Below are 12,959 nucleotides of genomic sequence, written 5' to 3'. Positions count from 1 at the left end.
GGAATACAGAGTTTTGTAAAACATTTCAAAAGCTTCTTGAATTTCACTTAGCTTTTTTTTATCACTTTTGTTCTTGGATCCCTAATTCTATGAATTGTATTTTCTGCTATCTTTTTTTTCAGTTTCCACGCTAGTATTTTCATTGATTTAGATCCACTTTCATAGTGTCTCTGTTTCAGAAACATTAAATTTTTTCTAATTTCTTGTATAGCCAAACTATTAATTTCATTTCTAATTTTTAAAATTTTCTCTAGTGTATCCTGTGCCAAACTCAATTTGTGTTTTTTCCCTAGTTCCTTCAGCTTATTTTGTAATTCCTCTAATGCTTTATTCCTTATTTTTTTCTTATATGAAGATATCACTATAATTTTCCCTCTTAAGACAGCCTTCAGAGTATCCCATAGAATGGGAGGTGAAACCTCTCCATTATCATTGAATTCTAAGTAAAGACCAATTTCTTTTTTAATTTGTTCCTTATACAGGTATCATTAAGTAGACTTGAATTTAGTTTCCAAATAGTATTCTTTGATTGTAGTTCAAAATCAACAGATAAATATATAGGTGCATGGTCACTTACATCTATTGTTCCAATTCCACAGGTGATTATTTTGTCTTTATCCTTTCTAAATGTTATGAAATAGTCTATTCTTGTATATACGGAATGGAGGGCAGAATAATGAGTGTAATCCCTTCTGTCGGGGAAAAGGTTTGAATGATCAATTCTAACAGTACCAATCCATAAATTGCAGGGCAGCCCTGAATTCCTTGGACGAGCTTTTGCAGTTCCTCAGATTAAACTGCAGGAAGAAAAATATAAGAAACCAACCTTAGAATTTCATGACATTTACAAAGGCAAAACAAGGGGTGGTGAACTGCTGGCAGCTTTTGAACTGATCGAACTCGATTACAGTGGATATGGAGAGGTAGGAAAACCAATCCTTATCAAATCGTTGACTTGTCTCCATAGCTAAAGTGAATGATGGTTATCCATTACCTTTAGTTACCCATGTTACCCATGGTTACCCATGGTACCTTTGGTTACCAATGCTGGATTCCATTATTGAGGAAGTTGTAGCAGAATTTCCAAAGGTAATTTAGAAATTCATAAGATAATCAAAGAAAAATGATATTTGACAAATTTGCTAGAGTTGTTTTGTCCTTGCTCCTATGGTCAAGCAAGGACAAGGTACTTCATGTAGGGAAAATGATCAATCTAATCACAGCGCTTTGCACAGGAGGTGAAATGAAACTTAAAGTGAAAATGAGGACAGTACAGTTGGCAGGAGGGAGAGTTAGGGATGAAGTAACAAACAGGATAGACAAAGGTGCACTTGGATTTTCAGAAGGCCTTTGACAAGGTGCCACACATGAGGCTGCTTAACAAGCTGAGCCCATAGTATTGCACGAAAGATTCTAGCATGGATAAAGAAGTGGCTGATTGGCAGGAGGTACAGAATGGGAAAAAAGGAGCTTTCTCTGACTGGCTGCCAGTGACTAATGGTGTTCCACAGAAGTCTGTGTTGGACCCAATTCTTTTTACGTTATATATCAATGAGTTGGATGATGGAATTAAGAGCTTTGTTGCAAAGTTAATAGACAAAATGATTCTTGATTGGTCAGGGCATGAAGAGATACAGGGTGGTTGGGGCTGAGAAGAAAATTGGATCAGCCATGTCAATAACAGAGCAGACTCAATGGGCCAAATGGCCTAATTCTGCTCCTATATCTTATGGTCTTATACTGTTCTCAGTGTTGCCTGCTAATGGTTGGGTTTCTCATTGAGGATAATATAGACTGAACTTAGAATGTAAGTTTGATGAGACTTTTTAAAAGTGATAGCAATTAAAATACACAACTCAAGTAAAAACAATCCTAGAATTTTTATCTGAAATTGGCATAAATTTGGAAGTTAAATGTATGATTCAAAATATAATGTCAGGGATTTTGATATAAGGCACAAATAATAAGAGAATATTGTGCAAGAGTGAAAAAGCTCCACTTTAATCAGGGGGACCGGTATTCTGTGAATCGATAGGTAAGTATTCTCTATCAAAGAGAACTTTGGAAACTTAATCATTAAGTGTATCAGGACTGATATAATTAGATTTTCAATATGAAGGAGTTGAAGGACTTTGGTTCAGTGCTGAAATGTGGTACTGAGGTAGAAAGTTAACCATGTTCTGAGTGAATGCTGGAGGGGGCAAGAGGAGTTGAATGGTCTATTCCTAATTTCATTTCCTACGCTCTTATAACATCCCCTTATGGAATCTATGATTATTATGTTCTGTGGTGATTTTAGTTTCTCCTACTGCTAGATGTTAATCTAATGGATGTTCTGTTCCTGGACATCTTCCAATGACACTTTTACTCAGGCATCATAATAGTTGCCTGCAAATTTCCATTTGCTGTGAAGATTTATATAGACACAACCTTTATTTATTTAAATTTGATTTATCAACCAGGATAATTTTGAGATAAAGACCAAATAGTTTATATAAAAGAAACTGAGTATGTGTTTAGGATTCTTAAGGTCAGGGCTTTAAATTTGGACAGTTGATATGAGTACAAACATATTCATATAACTTCTCAGAGAAAGTGAGAGATTTGTTGAGCATCAATAGCAGTGGAAAGTGACATATGCTGCAGATGGGAAGGGATTTTCAATTCCATTGAGGAGCCAGAATCCCACAGATTGGGGTCTAATCCCATTGAGGAGGCAGAATCTCACAGATTGGGGTCTAATCACATTGAGGGTGTAGAATCTCACAGTTTGGTGTCTAATCCCATTGAGGAGGCAGAATCTCACAGATTGGGTGAAATCCCATCAAGGGGGTAGAATCTCACAGTTTGGTGTCTAATCCCATTGAGGCAGAATCCCACAGATTGGGGACTAATCCCACTGAGGGGGCAGAATCTCACAGATTGTGGTCTAATTCCATTGAGGCAAAATCCCACAGATTGGGGTCTAATCCCATCGAGGCAGAATCCTACAGATTGAGGTCTAATCCCCTCAAGGAGTCAGATTCCCAAAGATCGAGGTCTAATCCCATTGAGGGGGCAGAATCTCACAGATTAGGGTCTAATCCCATTGAGGCAGAATCCCACAGATTGAGTTCTAATCCTATTAAGGAGCCAGAATCCCACATATTGGTGTCTAATCCCATTGAGGCAGAATCTCACAGATTAGGGTCTAATCCCATTGAGGAGGCAGAATTTCACAGATTTTGGTGTCTAACCCAATTTATCAAGTAAACAAAGGGAAGCACAAACGTGCTCAAAAAAGGTTTAACCAAAGTGAAACAAATGGAGAAACCTCTCTTATCTATGATCTGTTTCAGCCTTCTCTGCCAGAAGATGTGGAATCCAGGAATCCAGAATTTCTTGATGTACAGGAAAAACATTTCATTATTCCTGTGACAATCCGGCCAACACTCAAGAAGTTCAGAATTGAGGTAATTATCTATCTAAATTAATTCTCCCATTGCATACTTTCATGTAGGATAATGTTTGCACAACTCAGATGTCAGGCATTGACCATTGTTTAAATTAAAGAATCTTGATGATCAGCAAAATAAACATCAGGTCCTATGTGTTACCATTAAACACGAACTCAACTGCTCCTGCACATTGTCAGAGGGCAAGTATCTTGCAGCAAGTGGCCCATCTCCTGACATCCTAGTGACTTTCCACATCTGCAAAGTACAAATAGGAAATAAAATGGACTATTCTTCACTTTGCTGATTAACTAAGGTTCCAACAACTCTCAAAACTCAGTAATCTGCAGAATAAAGTGGATTACACAAATGACTATTGTTACGTACCCCGTAACTGGGTTGCCAAACCAGCAGAAATGGATCACTCAGTTGGAGTCTGGAGTACTAGAACTAAGAAAATTTTATTAAAGAAACAAGCAACACAGTAATCGAAAGGATAATAAATGCAACAGTTCAACAATGATAACCACACATGTGCACAGAATTAAGATAACAGTATCAATCAAGCTCTATCGTTGTCTAGGGGTAAATGACCAAATTTCAAAGTGACTCAAAGTTCAGTCCAGTTTAGTAGTTCAGTTCGCAGTAATCGTTGCCATGGCGATGGACAACGTGCGGGAAGAGAGAGATAGAACAGGAACAACTGATCATTCAGAACGGCTTCACTCACAGACCGGCGAGATTGCTCACAAGCAACTTTTGGGCGGGTCCTTGGTGATGTCACCTGAGGTCACCGACTGTGACCCCTCCTCCAGATGCAGTCGATCCTCTGCAGTGAACCCGGCACCCAGGCAAGGGCGGACACACACCGGGTTCCCGCTGATCGTACCTTTCCACCCTGGCCGTTGTCTGATACTTCTCACCGACTCGTGAGAGGTGCACCGTTTCCAGGGTCTCGTTACCTCGGGTGGCGTGTGTCCCGCCTTAGCGAACCTGTCCCTTTTTATCCCCCTGCTGGGGTATCGCCTGTCCATCACTTCAAACAGTTCAGGGTTCAAAGGGGGAGCCGCTCCAGACAGCTCTCTCTCTCCCACGTCCCTTCATTACACATCTCCAGACGCTGCTCCATTGTTCCTTATCTCTCCTTCCCCTGAGGGTAGGTGGCAGACCACTTGCTGATGTCACTGATGCTAACCCAGGCCAGCAAACATCTTAATTTTTATGTGTATTCTCGTCACACTTCCTCCCTTTAAGGATTTTTACCGGGAGGTAAAAATTACAAACATGAATACATTATTTGATACATACACAAATATACATCTTTATCAGCTATTTGGCTAACACAGCGAGTTTGAAGCTGTCAACACCTTGACAGACAGTCATCACATTTTCTGTTCCTTTTACACGTGTTATTAATAATCCCTTAGACCAGGCTCCAACTCAGCAAACTTCAGAGTGGCCAAAAACACTGATGAATTGCGACCAATGTAACCTCTCATTTGGTTTTGTCCCGGACCACAATAACAAGGGTCGTCCCATTCCGACTCAGTTTTCTCTCGCAAGGGCTTAGTAGGAGGGGGACGGGTATTGACCGCAGAGTTATTGCAAAACTTCCTGCAGTACCCCACCATCTCCAAAAGCCTTCTGAGGGCCCTCTTGTCTGTCGGGGTTGGGAGGTCAGCGATAGCCTGCACTGTAGCTTGCATCGCTGCCAGCTGCCCCTGTGTCACCACAATTCCCAGGTAAGTGACCCTCATGTGGCCGAATTCATTTTTTTCAAGGTTCACTATCAAGCTGGCTTCAGACAGCCGTATTAAATTGCCAATACACACCTCTGTGTTCATCAGCCCTTTAGTCACTGAATTACTCAATATATATGAGTGTTCTTTACTAGGCTGCCCTATTGTAACAGACATAACCCAACGTCCCAGTTCTTTGCATTTCCTCGGGACAATCAAACACACAGGTGCGAGTCATTTAATTACTTCTTCTGAAGATTCGCTTTGTTCGGGGATTAAGGGAGAGACCTTATCAGTAGACCTGGCCAAAACAATAGCCTTCTCCCATCTGATCGATCCCATACTAATCTGTTCAAAATGGTTTTTTCCTCTTATCAGGGGGCCCCTAGCTTCATTGATTTCCACGCTAACACCGACTAGGTTTGTTAGCATATCAAAAGCCGGTGACCGTCTCAGTTCGCGTCGGTCACGATCAATAACATTCTTCCCCCTGGGCAGCCGGTAAATCTCTTTCATGATTCCACCAACTGTTTCCTCCAGCACCGCAAAATGTCCACTGGGGGGTACCTCGTGGGCTATGTTAAAAACCTCATCCCCATAACTCTTTTGCACCACTCCCCACTCCTCATCTGCGGATACTGTCCTTGATTTCCCTTTCTTCCTTAGCACTTCCTCATCCGCACAATAGCCTACTAGTTCCCTTGTTAAAGCTGTGTCAGAGAGAGCTGTCTCGGCAAAAACCATCAGCCCCTCGTCTCGCTGCTGCGTCTGCACAAATTCTTTCCTGGCTACTGCTACGTCCGTCCCAGCTCCCTCACTACCTCTTATCTCACTATACCCTGCCTCATACAAGGTTGGCAGAAATGTTTCAGCTAAATTCACTATCGCGGGCCGGTGATGAACCTGTGAGTCCATGGGCGGGGCCTCAATGCTGTCAGGCTGACCTGTCAATCTCACGACTGGGAGCACGATTCCTCCGGCGATGTCATTACCGAGCAAGACTTCCACGTCTTTCATCGGTAATTCGGACCTCACCCCGATCGTGACTAGTCCAGAGACCAGGTTGCTCTGTAAGTGTATCTGGTGCAAAGGGACTGACTCTGTCCCTTCCCCAACACCTTTGACCTCTACCTCCCCAGTCTGGGTCTCTGAGCTAAACTCTAATACACTCTTCAGTATTAGTGACTGACACGCTCCCGTGTCTCTCCAGATCCGCACTGGAACTGGTTTTAACCTCTCCTTCACTGACACCAGTCCAGCCGAGATAAACCTCTCGCGCCCTTCCTGGACTTTTTCAGACCTGTCCTTCCCTAGCAGTTCGCTTAACAGCTCGATACAGCCATTCAAAATTTCCGCTTTTCCTTTCCCCGTCTCCTTCCTTGGGGCAAAGCACCTGGACGCAAAGTGTCCGACTTTCCCACAATTATAACAGACGACCCCAGGAGACTTCCTACCAGACTGCTCCCGGTCTACCTTATCCTTTTCACTAGTCCCCGGCTTACTTTCTGACTTTTCCGGCGGACTCTCCCCGCCGTCCTGACGACCCTTTTGGTAGCCTTTACTCGGGGCAAACTTCATTTTATGCGTCAACGCATACTCATCCGCTAACTTAGCAGTTGCGGCTAACGTGGCTGCCTCTTTCTCATCGAGGTAGGGTCTCATACCCTCAGGGACACAACCTTTAAACTGCTCAATCAGAATCAGCTGCAGCAGTCTGTCATAATCCCCCTCTACCCCTTTCGAGGCGCACCAACGCTCACAATATGTTTGCATCTCACGAGCAAACTCCAAATACGTGCAGTCCCACTGCTTCCTCGCATTCCGGAACCTCTGCCGGTATGCCTCCGGGACCAACTCATAAATCCTGAGGATGGCCTCTTTCACCACCTCATACCTCTGGGCATCTTCCGCGGACAAAGCTGAGTAAGCTTCTTGGGCCTTTCCTTTCAGTACACTGTGAAGTAAAACAACCCACTTATCCCTCGGCCAGTCCTGACTTATAGCCACTTTTTCGAAGTGGAGGAAGTACCGATCCACGTCGGTATCGTCAAATGGGGGAACCAGCCTAACCTCCTGGGTCGCCCAGAACCCTCCACCTTGGTTCGGCACGAGCCCCTGCTCGGCCCTTATCCTTAACTTTTCCAACTCGAATTCCCTTTCCCTCTGTTTCTCCTCTCTCTCCAACTGTCTCTCTCTCTCTTTCCTTTCCATCTCTTTCTCTTTCTCCCGCCTTTCTAACTCTCTCTCCTGCCTTTCTAACTGCTTCTCTTTGTGTTCTAACTGCCGTGCCCGGAACTCGTGCTCGAGTCTCAGTTTTTCAAGCTGTACCTGTACCGCGTCTCCAGCAGGTTTTTCAATAGACACCACCCCCAGCTCACCTTGGGGAAACACACCTTTAGATACATAGTGCTCTACAATAGCTCTGTGTATCTCCTCTCTCCTCATTGTCGACTTCACCTTAGCAAGATTCAACCGTTTGGCCACAGCTATCAATTCCGATTTCCTGGCATCCTCTAATGCCTCCAAGGTCGGCGCCTTTATAAATTCCTCAGCCTCCATTTCTGCTGTTTGTCTTTTCTTTCTTTCGGGAATTTTAACCCAATCAATTTACTCCGTCCCAAATTTAGCGTTCAAAATCCCGGACGAGCCCCCACTTATGTTACGTACCCCGTAACTGGGTTGCCAAACCAGCAGAAATGGATCACTCAGTTGGAGTCTGGAGTACTAGAACTAAGAAAGTTTTATTAAAGAAACAAGCAACACAGTAATTGAAAGGATAATAAATGCAACAGTTCAACAATGATAACCAGACATGTGCACAGAATTAAGATAACAGCATCAATCAAGCTCTATCGTTGTCTAGGGGTAAATGACCAAATTTCAAAGTGACTCAAAGTTCAGTCCAGTTTAGTAGTTCAGTTCGCAGTAATCGTTGCCATGGCGATGGACAACGTGCGGGAAGAGAGAGATAGAACAGGAACAACTGATCATTCAGAACGGCTTCACTCACAGACCGGCGAGATTGCTCACAAGCAACTTTTGGGCGGGTCCTTGGTGATGTCACCTGAGGTCACCGACTGTGAGCCCTCCTCCAGATGCAGTCGATCCTCTGCAGTGAACCCAGCACCCAGGCAAGGGCGGACACACACCGGGTTCCCGCTGATCGTACCTTTCCACCCTGGCCGTTGTCTGATACTTCTCACCCACTCGTGAGAGGCGCACCGCTTCCAGGGTCTCGTTACCTCGGGTGGCGTGTGTCCTGCCTTAGCGAACCTGTCCCTTTTTATCCCCCTGCTGGGGTATCGCCTGTCCATCACTTCAAACAGTTCAGGGTTCAAAGGGGGAGCCGCTCCAGACAGCTCTCTCTCTCCCACGTCCCTTCATTACACATCTCCAGACGCTGCTCCATTGTTCCTTATCTCTCCTTCCCCTGAGGGCAGGTGGCGGACCACTTGCTGATGTCATTGATGCTAACCCAGGCCAGCAAACATCTTAATTTTTATGTGTATTCTCGTCACACTATTCATTCACTCTCAGTATTTTTTCTCTCCACCATTGTGATACCTGGTCTGCAGTGTGCGCCATCTACTAAACGATTGCGGTCACTCATCTAGGCTACTCTTAAAAGCACTTCCCAAACTGTAAGCTGTCAAGGGGTAGGAATGCAGAAAAGTACAATTATTTCTGCCTTGCTTATCTCGCTGAAGAATTGAAACATGTTAAACTGTAGAATGAATCACAAATTAAATGAACTATTTTTAATTATCATGGGTACAGAAAAAACATAGTTTGAACCAATGTATTCTATTTTGCACAATTACTTGTTTCAGTGTTAATCTTTTAGCATTTTCATGCTATTTTTCAATCTATCATCTTCCAGTAGATATAAAGGACATTTTATTGTTTTAGGTTCTGTTCTGGGGACTCCGAGACCTTAAACGTATAAACCTTTTTGAAGTGGAGCAGCCCCAAGTGACGATGGAATGTGGTGGACAGAAAGTAGAGTCTGAAGTCATTGCAAATTACAAGGAGAATCCAAACTTCACTGAACTTGCAAAATATTTTGAAGTGGTGCGTAGCAAACTATTCTGGAAAAAATTCAATCTACCAACAATTCGTTTGGTAAAGTTCTAAGTAGGTGAAGGTGTGTAAACTTTTGGCACATAACCAATTATGTCCCAGCTTACCCCTTCTCACTCCTCCTCATCTTCTCCTGAAAGCACCATGCCACCACATCATCCATTTCACCTTTACATGTCAATGATTTGGATGGTGGAATTGATGGCTTTGTTGCAAAGTTTGCAGATGATATGAAGATAGGTGGAGGGGCAGGTAGTTTTGAGGAAGTAGAGAGGCTACAGAAGGACAGACAGATTAGGAGAATGGACAAAGAAATGGCAGGTGGAATACAGTGCTGGAAAGTGCATGGTCATGCACTTTGGTAGAAGAAATCGAAGGGTTGACTATTTTCTAAATGGAGAGAAAATACAAAAAACTGAGGTGCAGGATTCTCTAAAGGTTAATTTTCAGGTTAAGTTGGTGGTGAGGAAGGCAAATGCAATGTAAGCATTCATTTCAAAAAGACTAGAATATGAAAACAAGGATGTAATGTTGAGACTTTATAAAGCACTGGTGAGGCCTCACTTGGAGTATTGTGAGCAGATTTGGCCCCTTAGAAAGGATGTGGTGAAACTGGAGTGGGTTCAAAGGAGGTTCACGAAAATTATTCCAGGATTGAGTGGCTTGTATTCACTGGATTTCAGAAGAGTGAGGGGTGACCTCATTGAAACCCGTCGAATGGTGAAAGGCCTTGATAGAGTGGATGTGGAGAGGATGTTTCCTATGGTGAGAAAGGCTAAGACCAGAGTACACAATTTCAGAATGGAGGGGTGTCCTTTCAGAATGGAGATGAAGAGGAATTTCTTTAGCCAGAGTGGTGAATCTTCTGAATTCTTTACCACAGGCAGCTGTGGAGACCGAGTCTTTATGCATATTTAAGGCAGAGGTTGATAGATTCTTGATTGGTCAGGACATGAAGAGATATGGGGAGAAGGCAGGAGACTGGGGCTGAGAGGATAATTGGATCAGCCATGATGAAATGACAGAGCAGACTTGATGGGCCAAATGGCCTAATTCTGCTCCTGCTGTCACCCGGTTCAGATATGGCCTAAGTGCGGAGTGAGAGACATTGAAGCAGGTCGATAGTTCACTGATTTTAATGCGACCAGTGTTAAAAGGAAAGGAAAACAATAAACACTAGGCCAAACAGGGTCATTAATTAAAATTCTCAAATTAAAAATGAAGCCTACACTGCGGCTGAAAAGAACAACTAAGACTAAAATGAATACCACTAGTCTTCAGAGTCAGTTGACTCAACAGTCCAGTTTCTCAGGCAAGGCTGAATGCAAGCAGGCAGCGAAGTGTTTCTGTGTCCAAGTCTCGACAAATACTACAACAGAATGAATGGAGTTAAATACAATCAGAATGAAATAATAATTAGCTGACACATGCATATTCATGAGCACAATTGCCGAATCTGCTGTGCTTCTGAATCCGTGGTTGTGACACCTATATCTTATGGTCTTATTTTTATTAAGCCTCCCTTCCTCTTATTTTATCTTACCACTTGGTAATCTTCATCTTGCTTTCATTCTTATCCTTGCTCTATCCCACCTCATATTTTTTTATTGAGGGTCCATTGATACCTAGAATTCTTGAGGTACAAGGAAAGCCTGGATAGGCTGTTCTATGGAGCAGAGGAGGCTGGTATTCCTATCATACTTCCCCTCCTGTTTGCTGTCTTGCCCAACAGACTAGCCTGTTCTGTTTTTGATGTATGATTCTCATTCTTCACCTCCTATATTGTCATACTGGTTCCCACTACCCTGTGTTCCAAGTTTAAATATTCCTGAATAGCACAGCAAACCTCTTTGCCAGAATAATGGTCACCTTCCAATTCAGTTGAAACCTATTTGCTTGGGCAGGTCACCCTGCCTCAGAAGAGGTACCAATGATCTGAAGCCTTCCTCCTGCACCAATTCTTTAACCAGAATCAGAATCAGAATCAGGTTTATTATCACTGGCATGAGTCATGAAATTTGTTAACTTAGCAGCAGCAGTTCAATGCAATACATAATACAGAAGAATGAATGAATGAATGAATGAATGAATGAATAAATAAATAAATAAATAAATCGATTTTTAAACTATATTAAATAGATTAAAAATCATGCAAATAACGGAAATAATATATATTAAAAAAGTGAGGTAGTGTTCAAGGGTTCAATGTCCATTTAGGAATCGGGTGGCAGAGGGGAAGAAGCTGTTCCTGAATCACTGAGTGTGTGTCTTCAGGCTTCTGTACCTCCTCCTTGATGGTAACAGTGAGAAAAGGGCATGACCTTGGGTGTTGGAGATGTCCTGGGTACTTTGTAGGCTCGTACCCAAGATGGAGCTGACTAAATTTGCAACCCTCTGCAGCTTGCTTTGGTCCTGTGCATTCCACAACCCCCCCCCCCCCGCATACCAGACAGTGATGCAGCCCATCAGAACGCTCTCCACGATACATCTATAGAAGTTTTTGAGTGTATTTGTTGACATACCAAATCTCTTCAAACTCCTACTGAGGTATAGTTGCTCTCTTGCCTCCTTTATAACTGCATCAATATGTTGGGACCAGGTTAGGTCCTAGAGATCTTGACACCCAAGAACTTGAAAGTGCTCACTCTCTCCACTTGTGATCCTTCAATAAGGATTGGTATGTGTTCCTTCGTCTTACCCTTCCTGAAGTCCACAGTCAGCTCTTTTGTCTTACTGACGTTGAGTGCAAGGTTGTTGTTGCGACACCACTCCACTAGTTGGTATATCTCACTCCTGTACGCCCTCTTGTCACCATCTGAGATTCTACCAACAATGGTTGTATCATCAGCAAACTTATAGATGGTATTTGAGCTATGCCTAGCCACACAGTCATGGGTATAGAGAGAGTAGTGCAGTGGGCTAAGCACACACCCCTGAGGTGCACCAGTGTTGATTGTCAGCAAGGAGGAGATGTTAGAACATAGAGATTGTGCAGATGCTGAAAATACAGAGGAACAAAATGCTAGAGGAACTTAGCAGTTTAGGCAGCCTGAAGGAGAAACATAGGAAACCTACAGCATAATACAGGTCCTTCGGCCCACAAAGCTGTGCAGAACATGTCCTTACCTTAGAACTACCTAGGCTTTACCCATAGCCCTCTATTTTTCTAAGCTCCATGTATCCATCCAGGAGTCTCTTAAAAAATCCTATCATTTCTGCCTCCACCACCACCACTGGCAGTCCATTCCACGCACTCACCACTCTCTGCGTAAAAAACCTTCCCCCTGACATCTCCTCTGTACCTACTTCCAAGCACCTTAAAACTATGCCCTCTCATGCTAGCCATTTCAGTCCTGGGAAAAAACCTCTGAATATCCACACGATCAATGCCTTTCATTATGTTGTACACCTCTATCAGGTCACCTCTCATCCTCCGTCGCTCCAAGGAGACCGAGTTCACTCAACTCATAAGGCATGCTTCCCAATCCAGGCAACATCCTTGTAAATCTCCTCTGCACCCTTTCTATGGTTTCCACGTCCTTCCCGTAGTGAGGCGACCAGAATTCAGCACAGTACTCCAAGTTTTGTCTGACCTGGGTCCTATATAGCTGCAAAATTACCTCTTGGCTCCTAACTCAATCCCATGATTGATGAAGGCCAATGCACCGTATGCCTTCTTAACCACAGAGTCAACCTGTGTAGCAGC

At 43.4% G+C, this 12,959-nt stretch overlaps 1 protein-coding gene across 5 annotated transcripts in view; it reads left to right on the top strand.

Annotated features, from left to right (window-relative positions):
* fer1l4 (fer-1 like family member 4) overlaps positions 1-12,959 on the top strand; it is a 407,998-nt gene that overhangs the window by 219,477 nt on the left and 175,562 nt on the right. For all 5 annotated transcript variants that reach the window (XM_063040941.1, XM_063040940.1, XM_063040943.1 and 2 more), the window contains exons 26-28: positions 750-923; positions 3,339-3,452; positions 9,083-9,244. In XM_063040941.1, the coding sequence (XP_062897011.1) occupies positions 750-923; positions 3,339-3,452; positions 9,083-9,244 (450 nt within the window). The remainder of the gene's footprint in view (positions 1-749; positions 924-3,338; positions 3,453-9,082; positions 9,245-12,959) is intronic.

The sequence above is a fragment of the Mobula hypostoma genome, chromosome 2 (assembly GCF_963921235.1).
Source record: "Mobula hypostoma chromosome 2, sMobHyp1.1, whole genome shotgun sequence".
NCBI lineage: Eukaryota > Metazoa > Chordata > Chondrichthyes > Myliobatiformes > Myliobatidae > Mobula > Mobula hypostoma.
The sequence above is the reverse complement of the archived record's forward strand: the minus strand, read 5'-3'. Positions and strand labels throughout refer to the sequence as shown.